Consider the following 21,065-nt stretch of genomic DNA (forward strand, 5'->3'; position numbering starts at 1 on the left):
GTCTTGTGGGCCTTGATCATTTTGCAGCTTGAACTAATCTGCATGCCAGAGACATTTTAGGGTGGCACATCTTGGTCTCCTACAGTCTTGCCTTTGAAACTTTCTCTAGGATTTTCACAGTCCAGAGTTGATAGACTGCTTTATATCTCATTGAACCAATCTCTTAATCCTAACAGTAGGTCAGTTCAGTTACTAATGTCAGGAGGCGGCAATATAGGTGGGCACTGAAAGTTAGGCCTACAGAGTATAAGCAACAGTTATTTAATAAGAGGCATTTCTATGGAGACAAAGAAGAAAAGAGACTGATGGCTGGAGCAAATTATAAACCCAGTGTCTGAATCCTGAGAGTCACCAGCTGAGACTTCTAGAGGTTAGGCTCTAAGCATCTTTTGCTGGTTGAAATGTCTCTGGTGATGTCATCTGGTATTCAGGTAAACTTCCTGAATGACTTGCAAAGCAACAGGCACAAAGACTATCTGAATGTGAGCTCTCTTAAGTGTATATCAGGCTGTTCAGTTCCAGTTCATAATCTTCAAGAAAACAACAGCTTTGGTTCTCAGTGATTTCAAGTCAGAAATGAGAGAAAAATTGAAAACCCTTACTTGGGGAGTTGTAGCCAAATATTTGAGGAAACTAGAAGAATTCAGGATCTAGTCCAGTCTACAGGTAGAAAAACAAAACCTCAAAAGTGATTAACAGAATTAGATTCTAATGTCCATAAATATGTATTATAGTTTCTATTGAATGTAAGTTTTTTTCTCTCTCTAAAATCACCTTCGTCTTTACCAAAGATAGCCAAATTAAGACTAACTTGTTTGTAAAATAAATTTAGTTTTATTAAACTTTGCCTGATTATTTCATAAGTCCAGGCTTTTAAAAACATGTTTTGCCGGAAGTTTTTCATAAGGAATCACCAGATTGAACTTTTAATTGCCTCTCAGAACCAGGAAGCCACACTGAATATGACATTAGATTCACCTGTAATACCTATGAATTTGGGTGAATTTTTGTCTCTTTGAGGTTCCTAAAATTATCCTGAGGTTCTTGCACCTGCCAAGAAGGAATCTTTCTTACTCACCAGGTAAAGCTGATGGGAACCCTGAAGTCATGGTACCAGCTTGTCTTTCCAAAGAGCTTTATGGCTCCATGAAGTCAATCTTAGTTCTTTAAAGCTGTCTGGTCATATCTAATTCTATGCGTGTCTCTCTCAAATCTGACAATCCAGTCAAAGCCCTGGTAATGTAACCAATGTTTCTAATTGTATCATGTTATAGGGAGAACAGATTCTTATTGAACTTATACAATTAGCTATATTGCCATGAAAATAAGAATACTCATTGACTTTCCACATACTGGAGACATCAGATAGGGAGGAAAAAAAAGATAACTGTTTCATCTTTGTTAAGCAATTGTAAACTGTTATAACAGTGTTTTGTTTTGTTTACTTTTTTGGACTGGCAAACTCATGAATGCATACCATAATTTCTAAAAACATACATTACCTCATAATATAATGCTTTTTTTCAATGTGGTACAAGACATGTTTTTAATAAACACAAACCTCTTTAGTGTTTCTGTAATAAGACAGAAGATTTAGACTAGTTTAGCAGTTAATGTTTCAGTATTTTATCTTACTTGGAAGTGATAAAGACATTCAATGAAGCCCCATCATTTAACTTAGCAAAACTCCGAAGTTTTAAATTACTAAAAGATTTGGAGAAACTTTTTTTTTTGTCATCCTAGCACAAGGGCCATGCTAATTTTCTCTGTATTATTCCAGTTTTAGTATATGTGCTGCCAAAGCAAGCACTAGAGAAACTGTTTTTAAGTAGGCATACCATAAAACATAAAAAAATCATTGAAGAGTTTATCTAAAAACTCTTGCCCTATTTACATTTATTTAATTTAGCTGTTTCCAACAATTAATGTTTAAATTACTCATAAAAACTTGATGAGACATTAGACAAAGTCAATCATCATCTCAAGTTATTTTTCTTGCTGAACAATTTTGTAACAGAGCTAACATGATCATCTTTGATCTTTAGTAACTTAGGTACAACGAAAGATTATTCTTAATTTTGATAACTCTAAAGACATGTCTATATTAATTAAACTGACAAACTTAGACTAGCTTTAATACTGAGTATTTTCCCAGGACACATGAAGCTGAAATTCATTAGGGCTAGTTTCTATTATATTTCTGAGAACTTAAATAAGCACCTGATTTTCTTTAAGTCAGTAAAATAGAGCTCTTTTACAAACTAATTTTGGCAATACCATTTGGAGGTAGAAAATACCACACATCTATAACATATGTGTATAGACATATGTGCATGCATGTGTGCTAAGTTGCATCAGTCATATCTGATTCTTTGTGACCCTGTGGATGACAGCCTGCCAGGTTCCTCTGTTCATGAGATTCTCCAGGCAAGAATACTGGAGTGGGTTGCCATACCCTCCTCCAGGGGATCTTCCTGACCCAGGGATCGAACCCCCGTCTCCTGCATGGCAGGCAGATTCTTTATCATTGAGCCACTGGGGAAGCCCCATATAGACATAAACAAATAAATAAACAGACACAGAGACCTCATAGTCCCAATCTAAAATTTCAGCCATGAACTGGGTATAATAATACAAAACCCACCTAATTGGATTTCTGGCAGATGGAACAAATCATGTTCACATGGATTCCCAAGAAAAAAAGAAACTGCAAATCCATCAGTTAATCATCACATTGAGCTCCTATCTTGAGTGACTATTTATACAGAATCTTGGAAGATATTAAAGGTTAGCGAAAAGATGGAATTACAAGTAATTACAATATAGTATGATGACAAAAGTGTGTACTACACAGAGAAAGCTGCTTCAAAGTTGGTAGAGGGGTTCTGGGGAAGGCTTCCAGGTTGAGCTAAGTCTAGGAGGATAAACCCACGGCCTCCATCTGGGCATACAATAGAAAAGTGAGTAGGCGGAAGAGCATTGTCAAGACTTGGGGTCGAGAAACAAACGAGTCCTTGGAGAAAAGAGAGTTCTCTTGTATGGGCAGAGCCTAGGAGAGAGACAGGAGATAGGGCAGAAGAGGTGCGCATGAGCCAGATTTTCATGTGCATGACCCAGATCTTAAAGGACCTTAGGTATCGTGCAGAGAAGAGCAGACTACATCCAAGGAACCACTGAAGGATTTTGTGCAGAGGAGTAACATGATTAGATTCACATTTGAGTGAAGAAAAGAGCATGACACTTGAGGCAGGGAGACAAGGCTAAGCATTTTTCCAGGCCAAATAGGTGGTGGCCCAAAATAAAAACAAAGTTACAAGGTGACAAAAACAAGGAAGAGGTGGAAGTAGAGTCAGCTGGCCATGTGACTGATTGACTGCTAAGCAGGAGAAATATACTTTATCTACAAATCAAAATTAAAAATGTTTCAAATGAAATATGTTTCTACTTAACTGTCTCCAGCATTTGTGATGAGCAGTTTACTGTGTGTTCTATTTCTGTCTTCCACATCCTTGCCAAATCCCTGAGATGTTGAATGGGTCTTTGGTTGGAAGTTTTCCTTCGGTTCGTTAATCCACCCAGGATGTTGCTCAAAAGCCTTCTCTGGAACAACAGAAGGGGACTGAGACCTTGGGGCAGCCTTATATAAATGAGAATCACAATCCTTTGTTCATTTAGCAAACATTTATCAAGGGCCATGATGTGCCCGATACTGTTCTTCGCCCTGAGAATTGGGGTATGAGATAGCTTGAATTTTTCAGGCCTGGGCTGGAAAAGTAATAAGTTTTTAAAACTCATTTATTTATTTTCAGTTTGGCTGCTCTGGGTCTTGGTTGTGGCGCACGAACTCTTCATTGTGGCCTGAGGGCTTTTCTCTAGTTGTGGCGCACCAGAGCTTCTCATTGCAGTACGCAAACTCCTCTTGTTGCAGAGTACGGGCTGTAGGGCACACAGGCTTCAATATTTGCGGTGTACTTGCTCTAGAGCTCTCAGGATCAGTAGCCCCACAGTGTGAGACCTTAGTTCCTTGACCAGGAATTGAACCTGTGCCCCTTGTCCTGGAGGGCAGATTCTTAACCAGTGGGCCAGGAGGGATGTCTTGTAATGTTGTTGTTATTCAGTTGCTAAGTCATGTCCAGCTCTTTTTGACCACTCAGATTGCAGCACACCAGAATCCCCTGTCCTTCAGTATTTCCTGGAGTTTGCTCAAATTCTTGTCCAATGAGTCAGTGATGCTAGATAACTATCTCATCCTCTGCCTCCCCTTTCTCCTTTTGCCTGCAATCTTTCCCAGCATCAAGGTCTTTCCCAATGAGTCAGCACTTCCCATCAGGTGGCCAAAGCTTCAGCTTCAGCATCAGTCCTTCCAATGAATATTCAGGGTTGATTTCCTTTAGGATTGACTGGTTTGATCTTGCAGTCCAAGGGACTTACTGACCAACTGTCACGTTCATATATGACTACTGGAAAAACCATAGCTTTGACTATATGGACCTTTGTCAGCAAAGTGATATTTTTGCTTTTTAATATGCTGTCTAAGTTTGTCATAGCTTTACTTCCAAGGAGCAAGGGTCTTTTAATCTCGTTGCTGCTGTCCCCATCCGCATTGATTTTGGAGCCCAAAAAAAGAAAATCTGTCACAGCTTCCACTTTTTCCCCTTCTGTTTGCCATGAAGTCATGGGACCAGTTGCCATGATCTTTGTTTTTTTAATGTTGAGTTTTAAGCCAGCTTCACTCTCCTTTTTCACCCTCATTAAGAGGCTCTTTAGTTCTTCGTCACTTCTGCCATTAGTGGTATCATCTGCATATCTGAGGTTCTTGATATTTTTCCTGGCAATCTTGATTTCAGCTTGTGATTCATTCAGTCCGGCATTTTGCACGATGTACCTGCATATTAGGGCTTGCTCTGTGGCTCAGTAGTAAAGAATCCACCTGCAATGCAGAAGCAGCAGGAGACTCAGGTTCAATCCCTGGGTTGGAAGATCTCCTGGAGGAGGCCATGGCAACCCACTCTAGTATTCTTGCCTAGAGAATCCCGTGAACTGAGGAGCCTGGTGGGCTATAGTTCACAGGGTCACAAAGTGTTGGACACGACTGAGGTGACTTAGCACGCATGCATACACACACCTGCATATAAGTTAAATAAGCAGGGTGACAATACACAGCCTTGATGTACTCCTTTCCCAGTTTTGAACCAGTCAGTTCTTCCATGTCTGGTTCTAACTGTTGCCTCTTGACCTACATTCAGGTTTCTCAGGAGACAGGTAAGGTGGTCTGGTATTCCTATCCCTTTAAGAATTTTCCACAGTTTGTTGTGATCCACACAATGAAAAGGTTTCATGTAGTCAATGAAGCAGAAGCAGATGTTCCCTTGCCTTTTCTAAACCCAGCTTGTACATCTGTAAGTTTTCAGTTCAGGTACTGCTGAAGCCTAGCTTGAAGGATTTTGAGAATTACCTTGCTAGCATGTGAAATCAGCACAGTTGTACAGTAGTTTCAACTTTCTCTGGCATTGCCCTTCTTTGGAATTGGAATGAAAACTGACCTTTTCCAATCCTGTGGCCACTGCTGAGTTTTCCAAATTTGCTGACATATTGAGTGCAGCACTTTCACAGCAGCAACTTTTAGGATTTTAAGTAGCTCAGCTGGAATTCCATCACCTCCACTTAATCTTTGTTCATATAATGCTTCCTAAGGCCTACTTGACTTCACACTCCAGTATGTCTGGCTCTAGTTGAGTGACTACACCATCGTGGTTATCTGCATCATGAAGACCTTTTTCTCATGGTTCTTCTGTGTATTCTTTAATGGGTAGGACTTAAACGGGGCTCCTTCAGGTAGCATAGCACAGTGTGTTCTGTCTCCCCTGCTTTCCCTGTGTCTTCTGTTTTTCTCTTCTCCCCCACCCCAGTTCAGGAGCCATGTTTAGCTAACGCTGAAGAATTACTCAGCTCTTGTAAACTGCTGAGCTGGGTGTTTGGGTTTCTTGGCTGAACTAAGTACTAGATGGTGATTCAGCAGAAACTTCAGGTCCAACAACTGGCAGGGAGGGATCAGAATAAGAGGGAAGGGTAAGAGGCAGCCAGGAAAGGAAGGGGTGGGGGTGGGGCAGCATGGGCAGGAGCTCTGCTGGAAGTGTCCAGGAAGAGCTGTGTGAATCAGGATGTCCACAAGCTGCAGCACAGGGGTGCGCCCCTCCTCCGCTGCTTGTTTGTCCTTGGAGGTGAGACGCCCTGCCACAGGCTCAGTACATCTGTCCTTAGAGGGGCTTCTGAGATTTCCAAAATGATGCTGGTGCTTCGAGGTGAAAAGGGCTGGAGAAGGGAAAACGTGCTGTAGCGTGGTAGGCAAGATCTATTTCACAGCCCCACTATGCACCTTACCAGAGCTGGAATCAAAGCTTTGTTGATAGGAAAGAACTGCATTTGATGTTGTTGTTGTTGCTTCCTTTTCACGTTTTTGTCTTTCACCAGTCCTTCACTCCTGTGATAATACCAACCTTTGTGGTAAGTAGGCAGAGACGTGAGATTTTACAATAGTTCCTGAGCCCGTATGAAAAATGTCTTGACTCTGGGTGAGCCCAGGATTTCAGAGAGCTGGCTCTGTGTCTCCGAACTCCTACCTCAGTTTCCTCTCTGAGGTCCGTGAGGAGGAAAGATAGGCAGGCCTATGTGGGCTGAGCTGGAATCTTATCCGAGTCTCGAGGTCGGGCGCCTTAGAGCTCAAACGGGGCTGCGGTGTTTTCTTCGCCTGTCAGTGCCTTCCGGCAGCCGGCACTGGTTACCTCCTTGGATCTGGAAATGGCTGAAGTAAGGCAGGCCAAGGGAAGCAGCTTTTCCACAATTAGAAACACGTGCCCAGTCACATCTAAGGAGCCGGGTCCAGCCTGTCACAGACCGGAGCGGAGCCACACCCCCTGCGGGAGGCATTGAAGTCACTGGCTGGGGGCACCACCCTGAGGACCTGTCGGAGGGGCATCACCTTACCCCTTTTGCTCCTGGTCCAGAGGGAGGGAGTAGGGGAGCAGGCCAGTACATGGCAGGAGGCTGCATGCCCCAGCAAAAGGTGAGGCTAAGAAATCAGTGCTCTGGCAGACCCATGACCCAGGTGAAATTTACGGCTGCATCAGAGGGCTGGGGAGCTCCATCCCAGAAAGGTGCTTATTTTGAAGCTCTGGAGGGGAACAGGGTGTTCTGATTTCTGCCAAGTGGCGTCACTAGCTTCCCTTTCTGCAGCTGCCTGCTTTAGTACATTCCATCTTTCTTTTTTCTGTCCTGACCTTCTTTCTGTATTCTGCTCCTCTCAAGCTCGCTGACGCACTCATGGTCTCTCTCTCTCACTAGTAATGATGTGTTTTGTTCCTCCTCCTTCTTCATCCCCGCTGTGTCTCTCATGATCTTTCCCTCTCTCCTTCATCACCTGTCTTTATGGACTTTGGCCATGCTGGGCATTTTTACTGCCTGCTTTCTCTTATCTGAAAAGACAAAGAGAGCCCAGGTTATGGAAATGCTAAAGGAAAACAAGCCTTGCTAAGCTGCCTCTAGCTCACTCCTGAGTAAAGAATGAGCCAGCAATACCAAGAAATCCAAGTGGAGTTCCTGGAGTTGGAGAGAAATGTAATGTGACATTGATAAGGGACCACAGGAGGGAACACAAGGCAGGAAAGAAAGTCTGCTTGTGGGAAATAATTTTCCAAGCCCTGGGGGACCGGCAAACACAAAACCGCTGGTTTCTGAGGAACAGCCATTCTAGTCTCCCCCTTTTTCACACTGGCATCTTCCTGCTGCCCAGAAAGCAACTTGGCCAGCATCTTCAGGTGACAGACCCAGAGCCCCTAGTGGCCATGGGTACCACTGACAGGAGCAAGGGGGAGAGAATGTGGGCATGGGAGGAGAAGAATGATGTGCATGTGATTCAAGAAAGGCCGGTGTAGTGGCAGAATAAGCAACTGGGAATTGGAGGGACAGGGACCCAAGGGGGTAGTCCTGTCTTTGGCACTAATTATCTAGAATATTACTTCACTCACATATAAGATGAGGTTCTGGGTCTCTCTGACTGCCCCTGAGGTTGGAACCATGCCTCTGGGTAGTAGGGTACAGACCTCTCCCTTCAGTACCAAGACCTGTCTATAAGTGAGCCCCAACTGTGTCACTCTCAGCACTGCTCTTATAACAGTCAACCCAGACCCCTAGCCAAATGGCTTCTTCCTGACTTTCACCCATCAGACCACAGCAGTGTGGTTCATGGAGCAGAAGCTGGCTTGACTAAAGGAAGGAGAGTGGTTTGAGGATCCATGTGAGAAAGTGCTCATTAGCCCTCTGCTAAAGATACAAAATGACCCTTTGCCTGCCCAGCTGAGCAAGAAGCCAGACTCCTGTGTCCAAAAGCAAGGGAGGTCCTAAAGACAGTCATCCAGTGGTCATGGTGGGGATAGCTTGTGCTTTGTGAGCTTTTGGGGGAAGGAGAAATAGCTGTGTTATGTACCCTCCCCCATCTCCGTCTAGCATCAGCAGTACTTGTCCACCCTGCTTCATGGGGTTGTCCCCTGATGTAAAAACCCTGATGTTTACTCTCTAGAGAAGCACAGTGGCCCTGTGCAGCCTCAGTATTTTCTGAATTGATTTGTCCATCTAGCCATCCTCTATTCAGTACATATTAACACCTACTGTGCGTCAGGCCGTTACAGGATCTCAGGATCACCCTAGCCGGCAGTGTTGTTAATGGCTGTGTGTGCACTGTTGGCTGCAGAAGAACAGGGAAGTTTCCTTCTTTTCTGGACCTGATGAGTAGAGCAGCTGCAGCAACATCAGCATTCCTTGCTTTTTGTAGGACACTCCTTCCTGTACAGAATGGGTGGTGCAACCAAGGTACCTGGACAAGCTTGAACATCTGGGCTCCTTGTGCAGTGCCTTGACCTTATGTTCACCACTCCCGTAGCCCCCTAATCCACCTTTGTGCCCACTCTTCCAGACAGCTTGGGTTGAAGGACCCCAGAGCAGGTGATTTGTGGGTGAGCATCCTGCTGAGAAAAAGGTTGAGATGTGAGAAATTGAGGCAAAGGATCAGGGATAGAGGAGGAAGCAAGAAGGGAGAAGCAATGCAGCTTTGCAGGGTAGGTCCTGATGTGTGATATGGTGGCTCGAGAACCCACCAAACCATCCCCTTTCCCATCTTCTCTGCTTTGCAGCCAACTGTCAGCATTATCCTGAGCAAAGCATGCCCTCTTTTTGAGTTCCAGTTTCTTAGCTTATGAACAATAAGGATAACCATGTAACGTTTTGTACAGTCATACACCGGTTATAGAGCATATTCATGGCATTAAAATGGACCACACTTCTTTCCATTTTACAGATAGGGAAGGGAGGCTCAAAGAGCTTGACTGGCTTGTCCAGAGAGTAAGTGACCACGTTGGGAAGGGCATCATGGCCATTGGGTTCTTCAAGTTCTGCGTTGTCTGATTCTTACTTTGCCCAGGCTGCCATGTCCCTCCGAGGGAGCCATCTCTGCCTCTGCTCCTCAGACCTGCTCAACCCCACCCCCACTGCTACCATTTCACTCCTTACACAAGCTGCTCTGAGCTCTACTGGCTTGATCTGTACTTGACAGAGACACCAGAAACCCATGTGGTCCTCTACCCGCAAGGTGTTGCTGGATAGAGCTGAGGAGAAGAGGGATAAAGTCACAGCCCTGGCTCTGTGATGGTCTTAGGAACTTAAGACCAGCCCCACAATCCCCTAATTCATCCTTAGAGGATTTTCTGAAGGAAGATTTATTTATTTATGTTAAAGATTCACTGATATTCTGTTTCAAAATGGACTAGAGAGATTGATTTTTAATTGCTTCTTTTACCGGTAGTCTATAATGTATTAATTTAAGGTAAAATTGTCTCCCAAATGTTTTCCTATTCTTTCCTTCCAACTTTTGTAACCCTTGGATCTTGTGCACCTCGACTCCCTGAGTCAGTTGGGGTGGACTCTGCCTGGGGAAGCCGCAGAGCGGAGGCGTCCGTGACAAGATAGCACACAGTGGGGCCACCCTTTCCCTTCTGCCGGGAAAAATGAACTTAGACTCTCGACTCCTGAGCATCTCTTGGCTCTCCGTAGTGACATCTTTTATGGCCTTTGATTGTAGCCTCTGGTCCGTAAAGTTAGGAGACCAACCAAACTCTGGGGACAGAGAACAAAGGACTCGTGTCTGTGAACATCTCAGCACTCCACTGGCCTCGAAAGAGGTTTGTAACTCTTGGGCCTGTGTGTCTGTGCGTCTGGGTTGTGCACATGGGCCTATTACTGTATGGACTATGGAGGAGGCTGGGGGATAACCCAGGATTGATGAAGGAGTATGAAGAGTCTTTTGCCCTGAATCTTTCTGAGAGGAAGTGCGCAGCTAGAGTTACCCTAGGGCGAGCCTGTTTACTACTGTATTGAGTTACCAAGGGGAGAAACAGAAGGTGGTGACCCTCCAGCTATAGGATCTGGGCCTGTGGAAGAGCTGAGATGCTATCATGTGGAGCATGTGATGTGGAAGTTCGCCAACCAGGTCAGCACATTGGTGACCTCACTTTCGCTGCCTGCTCCCGGTGCTCCCCCCGCTCCCTCCACCTGGTGTCCTACGAGGCCTGTGACCGGCACTCCTTTGGGGCCCTGGCGTGTGCTGCCTCATGAAGGCTATTCCCCTGCGTCCTTGTCTTTCTCTGGTATCTGGACCTGCATTCATTTCCTATTACTGCTGTAACAAATTACCATAAACTTAGTGGCTTAAAACTACACAGATGTGTCGCCTTACAGTTCTAGAGGTCAGAAGTCCTAAACTCAAGGTGTCCAAGGCTGAGGCCCCACTGAAGGCTCTGGGGAGAACTGTTTCCTCACCTTTCCCAGCTTCTGTATTTGGCTCGTGGCCCCTTTTGCACCTTCAAAGCCAGAAGCATAGCATCTTTAAATCTCTCCTTCTCTCTCTTTTTTTCTTGAAATATATATAGTTAATTTACAGTGTTGTGTTTATGGTATACAGCAAAGTGATTTAGTTACAGATTTTCTTCTTCAGATTCTTTTCCATTATAGTTTATTAAAAGATACTGAATGCAGTTCTTTGGACTATACAATAGGAACTTGTTTATTTTACATATAGTACTGTGTATCTGCTAATCCCAAACTCCAAATTTAACCCTCTCCCCCTTTTCCCTTGTGATAACCATAAATTTGTTTTCTATAAAAATATGGACTGTTTCATGAATTTGCTTGTCATCCTTGCGCAGGAGCCATGCTAATCTTCTCTGGTCATTCCAATTTATTAGTGTGTGTGCTGCCAAAGTGAGCACTCAAGCCTTTCTCCGTCTCTGACTTCTGTTTTCCATTATCACATCTCTTTTTGTAACTCTGAACTTCCTGCCTCCCTGTTATAAGGAGGCGGGGCCCCCTCAGATAATCCAGGATCATCTCCCCACCTGAAGATACTTAATCACATTTGTGAAATTCCTTTTGTAAGGCAACATTCACAAGATTAGAATGTTGACACCTTTGAGGTGGTGTGTCTGCCCACCACAGGCCCAATGAGTTCTGGTGTCTTGTCAGGGAGAGAAGTGAAACAGAGGCTTCGTGACTCCCCAGGGATCACAGTGTGAGGATCAGGGCTGGCCTGGGGTGAGGGAATCAGAGTTTGAGGATCAGGACTGGCCTGCGGTGAGGGATACCTTCTCTTAGGGAGCAGGAGCTTACCTACCCTCTTCACGGTGGACATTCCAGATCGGCACAGGCACTGTCATGGGTCTGACAAGGATTCTGCCTCTCTGCTGATCCTACAGATTTCCTAGGGCAGAAAGCACTGAGCCCTGCTTTCCCACCTACGTGGCAGTTACCAGGCCCTGGGTTCTGGGCAGGGTAAGAGATTACTGGGTTCTGAGTCCCCTCCTCCTGCCTGCCTCATTTTTTTGTCTCTCTCCCATTACGTTGACATTAAGGTTTTCAAACGGGGCAGATTAAGTAACCAACCCCTGACTTCAGCATCTTCTTGAAGTCTCATCTTCTTGATAACTTTTCACCGTTCCTTTTTTTGATAAGCCAGGAAACAAAAGAAAAAGAGAGGAGAAGATGCCCAAGAAATACAGAGAAACCTGGAATTCCATGGGGCCCTCTAGAGAAGCAGCAACCCTCCACACAGTCAGACTACAATGCGCAAGAACCCATCTTATGTCTTCCTGTTTATTTTGTCCAGCTAGCCCCACATTATAAAAATTCTCTAATGCTAGGATCTTCCTCACCTATAAGAAGCATCTCTGGGGAATTCCTTGGCAGTCCAGTAGTTAGGACTCTGAGTTCTCATTGCCTAGGGTCCAGGTTTGAGTCCTGATTGGGGGAAACTAAAATCCCACAAGCTGTGGGGCTTGGCCAAAAGGAAAAGGAAGCATCTCTGATTTCCTTGGGCTGACCTAGGGGCTCCGTGTGGATGCCTGCCAAGCTTCTGTGAAGAGCTCTACTATCATCATGTTGCTTTGTGATCTTTTAGCTCAGCCATCTCCCCTCTTACAGTGTGAACTTCCTAAAGAGAGGAAGGGACTTGTGTCTTATTTATAACTCCCCCCACCAGGGTATCTAGTAAGGTTCTTTGTAGATGACGGTTGGATGGATGGATGGATGGAGACTCTCACATCTCAAGCTGTAATTGCCCCTCATCCCCATCTACATGTGGCTTCCGTAAGGTCTCTGTATCTCTAGCATGCAGAACTCAAGATCTGGCTGGGAAGAGAGCAGGGACATAGCCCTCAGCAACAGAAAGTGCTCTGGGTATAGACAGAGACAGAATGCCTGAGGAAGGCAGGGTCTTGGCAAGTGTTGCCTTTCCTCACTGACCTTTCCTCTTGGGATGGAAGCTCAGGTTTCAGCCTGCTGTGAGGGAGGCTAACCTGGGGTACCAGGAGACTGAAAGTACCTTCTCTCCCCTCAGTCACATGCTGTGATTGCCTGCAGGGCCAAGGGTCAGACGGGGTGGGGGGTGGGGGGTGCTGCAGCCATTGTCCAAGGAGATTAATGTCACAGGCGGCCTATCTCCCCCACCCTATTCTCAAGATTTCTCTATTATGTCTGAGTGAGTGAGTGAAGTTGCTCAGTCGTGACCGGCTCTTTGCGATCCCATGGTCTGTAGCCTACAAGGCTCCTCTGTCCATGGAATTTTCCAGGCAAGAGTACTGGAATGGGTTGCCATTTCCTTCTCCAGGGGATCTTCCCGACCCAGGGATCAAACCCTGGTCTCCCGCAGTGCAGGCAGACGCTTTACCGTCTGAGCCACCAGGGAAGTCCCTATTATGTCTGAAAGATTCCTGAAAAGTCTAGAGGTTAAAGATTAGTTAAGGGCTGGGTTCTTGTGGGGGTAGGCTTAGGAAGGACAGAAGACACGCACAGTAAGTTAACTTGACAAATGGTCCTTTCCTTCAAACTTCTCGATGTCCCCAGGAACACTGTGAAGAAGCCTTTCTGGCTGCCTGGTTAAGCTGGCACATGGGGAGGTGACCTCATTTTGCCCTCTCCTCCCCTTGGCAAGGATGATCTCTGCATGATGACATCATGATCTGGTTCCTCATTCTGTAATCCTTACCTCTCCTGGAGTCACAAGGGTTTTGTTTCCTAATCTTCCTTTCATACATCAGTCTCCTTTATCCTTTAGTCATTGTTTGTATCTGCTTGAACTCCAGGGGCCCAAGGGCCCAGACTTGTACCTAGGGGCCTGGGGAGGAGTTGAGATTACAGACCTAATTACTTGTTACCAGGCATGTGATCCTGAAATCCTTACTGAATTGAGCAAGATAATGTGTATGTATCAGGACATCTCAGCCCATCTGGAACATTTACAAAATGTTCTCCTAGTTCGGGCACATGAAATCCTTCCTCTGAAAACATGTTTTGATTCTCATTATATGACACCATCTTGGATAAAAGCTCCTCCACTAGGAATCAAGAGTTCCTGCCCTTGAACTTATGCTTCCTGCTGCTGTTTTGATGATGTGAAACCAACTGAGAAGGTTCCTGGAGAGCTGGGGAGATTGGTGCCCACTGTAGAAAGTGCAGACTGAGATGAGACTGGAGGATTGATGAATAGTGGCATTTTCTTTATTCAAGTATTAACTATTTGTTGAGCACCTACTATATGCAGGCACCAATGATATGCCCTGGCTTCCGTGGTGTCTCAGTGGTAAAGAATCCACCTGTCAACGCGGGAGACTTGGGTTTGATCCCTGGGTTGGGAAGATCCCCTGGAGAAGGAAATGGCAACCCACTCCAGTATTCTTGCCTGGAGAATCCCACAGACAGAGGAGCCTGGCAGGCTACAATCTGTGGGGTCGAAAAAGAGTCGGACACGACTTAGTGATTAAATAACAATGGCAAATGATATGCCCTGGGGTTAAAAATATGAAAAAGTCATAGCCCTGCACTTCTACAAGGAGACACAGAAAAAGAGATAATTGTAATACAAAGAAATAAGTGCCAGCCTTATTAACAAAGTGGTCTGAGAGTAGAAAGGAGGAATGAACTTTGTTTCTTGTCTACAAAATGCAGCTGATACATCTTACCTGGCAGGCACCTTGTTAGGAATAAATAAAATAATAAAGACTCATGGTGCGGGTGACATTTGAGCTGGATCTTGAAAGATGAGGAAGTTCCCTGGTAGAAACAGCACAGGGAGGAAGGTTACAGATAGATAATACTCTCAGGTCCTTACCCTGAGGAGATGTTCTCAGAATCAAGTAAGGTTGGAAAATACTTGGAAAGTAAAAGCACAGTTTCAGGAGAAGGTGTTGATAGAACTTGGTCAGCTGTTCAAGGAAAATCTGAGGCCTGATTAGAGGCTTGAGGAGACAGAGTCTCACTACATGTATGGCTTGTCCCCTGGAAGGTTGAGGGCACATCCCGGTGTCTGTTTCAGGGGAAGGGGAAACGAGGGGATTTTAATTTTTTTCCCATATTCTCAAGTACTTCATAACCATCAGGAAGCTGGGTAACTGCAGCCCCTGTGCTCCCCTAAGTTGCTTAGGCAGTGTGGCAGTAAAACCATCCTATCACGTAGCTTTTGAGCTCTTGGCCAGCCCTTGGAGGTTCCATGTTGTTAGTGTTTCTATGGGATCCTTGTGACTCCCAGCCCCCCATGCCACCAAAGAAGATATGGGGATGGTGGCAAATAAACATGAAAACATGCTCAATAGCATTAGTCTCTCAGTTCAGTTCAGTTCAGTCGCTCAGTCGTGTCTGACTCTTTGCGACCCCATGAATCACAGCACGCCAGGCCTCCCTGTCCATCACCAACTCCCGGAGTTCACTCAGACTCACATCCATTGAGTCAGTAATGCCATCCAGCCATCTCATCCTCTGTTGTCCCCTTCTCCTCCTTCCCCCAAACCCTCCCAGCATCAGAGTCTTTTCCAATGAGTCAACTCTTCGCTTGAGGTGGCCAAAGTACTGGAGTTTCAGCTTTAGCATCATTCCTTCCAAAGAAATCCCAGGGCTGATCTCCTTCAGAACAACAGACTGGTTCCAGATAGGAAAAGGAGTACGTCAAGGCTGTATATTGTCACCCTGCTTATTTAACTTCTATGCAGAGTACGTCCAGAGTCTTTTCCACTGAGTCAACACTTCGCATGAGGTGGCCAAAGGAATGGAGTTTCAGCTTTAGCATCATTCCTTCCAAAGAAATCCCAGGGCTGATCTCCTTCAGAACAACAGACTGGTTCCAGATAGGAAAAGGAGTACGTCAAGGCTGTATATTGTCACCTTGCTGATTTAACTTCTATGCAGAGTACGTCCAGAGTCTTTTCCACTGAGTCAACTCTTCGCATGGGGCCAAAGTAATAGAGTTTCAGCTTTAGCATCATTCCTTCCAAAGAAATCCCAGGGCTGATCTCCTTCAGAACAACAGACTGGTTCCAGATAGGAAAAGGAGTACGTCAAGGCTGTATATTGTCACCTTGCTGATTTAACTTCTATGCAGAGTACATCATGAGAAACGCTGGGCTGGAAGAAGTACAAGCTGGAATCAAGATTGCCGGGAGAAATATCAATAACCTCAGATATGCAAATGACACTACCCTTATGGCAGAAAGTGAAGAGGAACTAAAAAGCCTCTTGATGAAAGTGAAAGTAGAGAGTGAAAAAGTTGGCTTAAAGCTCAACATTTAGAAAAAAAAAGATCATGGCATCTGGTCCCATCACTTCATGGCAAATAGATGGGGAAACAGGGAAACAGTGTCAGACTTTATTTTTCTGGGCTCCAAAATCACTGCAGATGCTGACTGCAGCCATGAAATTAAAAGACACTTACTCCTTGGAAGGAAAGTTATGACCAACCTAGATAGCATATTCAAAAGCAGAGACATTACTTTGCCAACTGAGGTCCATCTAGTCAAGGCTATGGTTTTTCCAGTGGTCATGTATGGATGGGAAAGTTGGACTGTGAAGAAGGCTGGGCACTGTAGAATTGATGCTTTTGAACTGTGGTGTTGGAGAAGACTCTTGAGAGTCCCTTGGACTTCAAGGAGGTCCAACCAGTCCATTCTGAAGGAGATCAGCCCTGATCAAAACCTCAATGAAATGTCACTACATACCCTTTTGAAATGGTCGGACTTTTGAAGCTGACAATACCAAATGCTGCCAAGGATACAGAGCAACAGGAGTATGCGTTCCAAGTGGGAATTCAAAATGATATAACCACTTTGGAAAACAGTTTGGTTATTTCATATAAAGTCAAACTACATTCACCATATGACCCAAAATCCCATCCCTGGAAATTTACTTAAATGAAAACTCCCCTCAAAGACCTCTATGATCCACTCAAAAACTTCTGTGCAGGTGCTTATAGCAGCTTTATTTATAATAGCCCCAAACTGGGAGCCACCCAAATGTCCATCGCCTATTGAATAGAAAACTAATACATTCATATAGTGGAATGTTCCTTGACAATAGAAAGGGACTATTAATGTATACAGCAACATGAATGGATCTCAGAACCATCATTTTAAGTGAAATAAGGCAGACGCAAAAGGCTGCATATTGTATGATTCCATTTATGTGACATTCTGGAAAAGGCAAAACTTTTGGGACAGAAGTTAAATTGGTGATTTCCAGAGGTAAGGGAAAGGGGCTGACCTCAAAGGAGCACAATATAAAAAAGGACTTTTAGGGGTGTTGCAAATGTTCTGTACAGAGGGTGTTGAAGTGACTAAACAACTGAATACATTTGTCAAATCTCATCAAACTGTACACTTACAAAAATGAACTTTACTAAATGTAAATTAGAACTTGAAAAAGCTGAGTAACAAAAGATTCCCTTAAACCTTGTTACCCTAAAATCAGGTTCAGGAAGAGGACATCCAGGATTCTACCAGCTGCTTAGGGCTCCTCTTGAGCACACAATATCTTGAGCCCACATTCATGCCCTGATGAGAGGCTGATTTTTCCCCAAAGTCAGTGTCCACACTTCCATGCTCACTTCTGACTTCTAAGCCTGAGCAGGGCGTGTTCTGAGCAAGCTCTAATTTGTGGCAAGCAATCCGCATTTGGAACCCCACCTACTAACCCCTCCAAAGTTTCAGATGCTGGTGATGAGCCTGCAGCATTTTTGGCTCGCCTATTACAGTCTCATCATCAGGACCGAGGAGCGTTGTTGCTTCTGTCCAGAGGGATCCAGTAGTCTCCTTATGGCCCTGAGGATGTGTTTGGGGGTCTGTCATTGCAGTGCTTCTCACATGGATCAACTGCTCCAGTGTGCGGTGGGCCACCCGGGTTCAAGACATCTTCACAGCTGGCAAGCTCCTGGCCCTGGGCCTGATCATCATCATGGGAGTTGTACAGATCTGCAAAGGTGGGTATCATCAGAACACGCCAACCCTTGCATGTATACACACCCTCGCACTGTCCCTAGATGTGTGCACAACCTGAGATGTCCCAATTCTATCCTTTTCTTATGTATTATTACTATTTATTCTTTTGGCTGTGCCAAGTCTTAGTTGTGGCATGCGGGATTTAGTTTTCCCAGAGCAGGGATTGAACTGGGGTCCACTGCATTGGGAGCCTTAACTCCCAATGCAACTAGGGGAGTCCTTGAATGACTTTTCTTATTCACTTGCTTGACAAAGGGAACAAGAAACCAATTTCCCCAGGATGGTTGGGAGCTGAGCACCCCCTGGGGTGCCAAATTCTCTCCTCCCTTGCTGACCTCATGGTTCCAGCACAGGTAAATGAAGATTCCATATTTCTAAACATTGCTGTTTGTCCCAGCTCCAGGAAAGCTCTTTGTATCTTATATTTTATCTTGTCTGTATCTTAAATGGGAGACAGAGGAGATTTTTACACATTTCAGAAATTACTCAGCTCCACAAGAGAGAGCTCTACATTCCTGGGGCCCCTGCCAACATTCCCCATTGGATTGGCCCTTTCCAAGCCTGAGTCTGTATTTGGTTTCCATGGTTCCCATGGCAGCACCAGACTTTGCCTAGTGTCACTACCTCCTAGAGAAAGTCAGATGACAAACAGGGGGACCTCCCACCCGCCCACAAGCCCTGGAGGTGGTACGGTGTGTCTGGATTTTGATTCCAGGAAACAGAGTTAAGGTTCAGCTCTATTATGGGCCTAATTATTTTCATCCTTTGGATTCATTTCTTTAGCAGGTGGTATTATTTTCAAGAGTTGAGACTTAAAGAAATCGCTGGGCTGTCTTTTCAAAGATATGAGGCTCTCCTAATCTGGCTCAAAGCCTTCTCCCAATCACTCTCATCTCATTATTTCCTGTCTAAATGCTCGATTATGGGTGAAGATATAACGTATGGTCAGCTACTCTGTATCTCATTACAGTCTTAGCAGCCTTTCCTGAGGACCCCCTGTGTACAGGATACTGTGCTGAGGGCTGAGAAGGCAATTGGAAAGCTGTCCACTGAAGATTGCCCGTCTTCAGGAGATCTATTCCATGAAAAGATAGACCAAATGCACACCCTAGGAAGAGACAGGAGGATATTGACGAAGAAAGCACAGCAAGCTTGAGCTAATAGCATCACAGAAGCTTATGTTTGAGCGTCCGTTGTTCTTGCTGCTTTCTCCATGAAAATGTACAAACTTGAATATGAGGGAGGGTGGTCAGAAGACTGCCAGTGACTCCACTCCTGCATCTCTGAGTCCTAGTGAGCCAGCTCCATTTACCCTGCCCTGCCCAGTAACCTCTCCCAGTCTTTCCTTCCAAGGAACTCTGCCTTTTGAAAAAGGAACATTCAGAGCTATGCTTTGGACCTGAGCCCCCCTTTGGACTCATCATTATCATGTTCTGGGGGGTCCTGAACTTCTCAGCCCATTTTTGGCCCCACTTCACCAATATGTGGGGTTCACTGGAGACCAGGGACCTGGGGCTGCCAGGCTCTGACATGTGTCTCTCTGAGCAGCCTCCTGTCTGTGTGTCCACAGGACAGTACTTCTGGCTGGAGCCAAAGAATGCATTTGATAATTTCCAAGAACCCGACATTGGCCTCATCGCACTGGCTTTCCTTCAAGGCTCCTTTGCCTATGGAGGCTGGAACTTTCTAAATTACGTGACTGAGGAGCTTGTTGATCCCCACAAGTGAGTTACAACAGCTCTCCCCCTCCCCCTTCAATATCCAAGGCACCTGCCACTGGAAAGAGGGAGCCAGGTGCCCAGCGCCCACTTCTCCCGATAGCCCCCTTCTGACCATGACCTGGGGAAATGGTTCATTTTGAACCATTCAAAATGGTTCAGCCTGAAGAAATGGTTCATTTTCCAGGAACTTAGACCATTTGTCACTCACCCTGCAGGAGAAAAACAATCCAGTGACTACCCTGGAGCAGATTACAAGCTGAAAGTGGTGCTGAGATAACTCCACTGCCTTAGAGAATGAAATGTGCCCTGAGAAAATTCCAGGCATCTTACTCACCTGTCTTGCAACAGACAGGTCTTTGTCTTGAGATGTAGGAATTATGGGGGGGTGGGGGGGGGTGAGCGCATTGTGGAGACTCTGGTCAGGAAGAGATAAACAGGTATGGAGTGTACCTCCAGCCTAAGCTGTCTTATTTCCTTTCAACTGTCCTTCCTGTATGGAGACAAAATCCACCCCCCAAGTAGAGGGAACATCACAGAAGGCTGCAAGGTCAGCTTCCTGCAGAGAGACAGAAGGCACTCCCCAGACCCCCTGACTAGGCAGGTGGTCCCAGGTGCCAGACCTGCCCCCTCTCACCTCCTCTCCCTCTACAGGAACCTTCCCAGAGCCATCTTCATCTCCATCCCACTGGTCACATTTGTGTATGTCTTTGCCAATGTGGCTTACGTCACTGCAATGTCCCCCCAGGAGCTGCTGGCATCAAATGCAGTCGCTGTGGTAAGAAATTAAACCTGAGGAGGGATAAATTAGGAATAGGGCCTAACAGAGATGCACTCCTATATATAAAATAGATAAAGAATAAGGACCTACTGTATAGCACAGGGAAATATATTCAATATCATGTACTAACCTATAATGGAAAAGAATCTGAAAAAGAATATATATATATATATATATATATATAAAATATATCACTGAGTTGCTTTGCCTGAAACAGTAAGTCAACTATAGTTCAACTTAAAAAAAGGATAGAAATCAAACTTACATGCCCTCAAAACTAAGACCACATTGTAAATCAACTAAACTCCAATAAATATTTAAAAGCAAAAACTCTCATATGCCCTCAAGCCAGGAACAGTGACATAGCCTCACGGGTTTAGTCCCACTCACTTTCCCCTGATCCATGACTTTGTGGGTTTGGAAGTCTTCTCAAGTCCTTAGGGCAGAAGCCACACCTTCAGGTGTCCAGGAGCAATCAAAATATTTACTATCTGACCCTTGACAGAAAAGTTTGCCAACTCCTGATCTGTGGTGGTAGGTTAGTCACCAGATCATGTCTGACACTTTCAATCCTATGGACAGCAGCCCACCAGGCTCCTCTGTCCACGGGACTTCCTAGATAAGAATACAGGAGTGGGTTGCCATTTCCTTCTCTAGGGGATCTTCTCAACCCAGGGATTGAACCAGCATCTCCTGAGTCTCCTTCTT

General features: G+C 45.2%; 1 protein-coding gene and 2 non-coding genes across 4 annotated transcripts in view; 1 reads left to right on the forward strand and 2 right to left on the reverse strand.

The window, feature by feature from the left end:
* SLC7A8 (solute carrier family 7 member 8) overlaps nt 1-21,065 on the forward strand; it is a 52,792-nt gene that overhangs the window by 20,548 nt on the left and 11,179 nt on the right. The window contains exons 5-7 of one of the 2 annotated variants that reach the window (XM_055537033.1): nt 17,714-17,839; nt 19,429-19,582; nt 20,231-20,354. In XM_055537033.1, coding sequence (XP_055393008.1) covers nt 17,714-17,839; nt 19,429-19,582; nt 20,231-20,354 — 404 coding nt within the window. Of the gene's footprint in view, nt 1-17,713; nt 17,840-19,428; nt 19,583-20,230; nt 20,355-21,065 lie in introns of those variants that run through there. The other variant, XM_055537034.1, reaches the window with a different exon arrangement.
* LOC129622228 (U6 spliceosomal RNA) lies at nt 1,708-1,810 on the reverse strand. Its single transcript, XR_008699896.1, has one exon. It is a non-coding gene; the product is annotated as a U6 spliceosomal RNA (small nuclear RNA).
* Nucleotides 11,208-11,315, reverse strand: LOC129622227 (U6 spliceosomal RNA). Its single transcript, XR_008699895.1, has one exon. It is a non-coding gene; the product is annotated as a U6 spliceosomal RNA (small nuclear RNA).

Source organism: Bubalus kerabau, chromosome 10, assembly GCF_029407905.1.
Source record: "Bubalus kerabau isolate K-KA32 ecotype Philippines breed swamp buffalo chromosome 10, PCC_UOA_SB_1v2, whole genome shotgun sequence".
Classification (NCBI taxonomy): domain Eukaryota; kingdom Metazoa; phylum Chordata; class Mammalia; order Artiodactyla; family Bovidae; genus Bubalus; species Bubalus kerabau.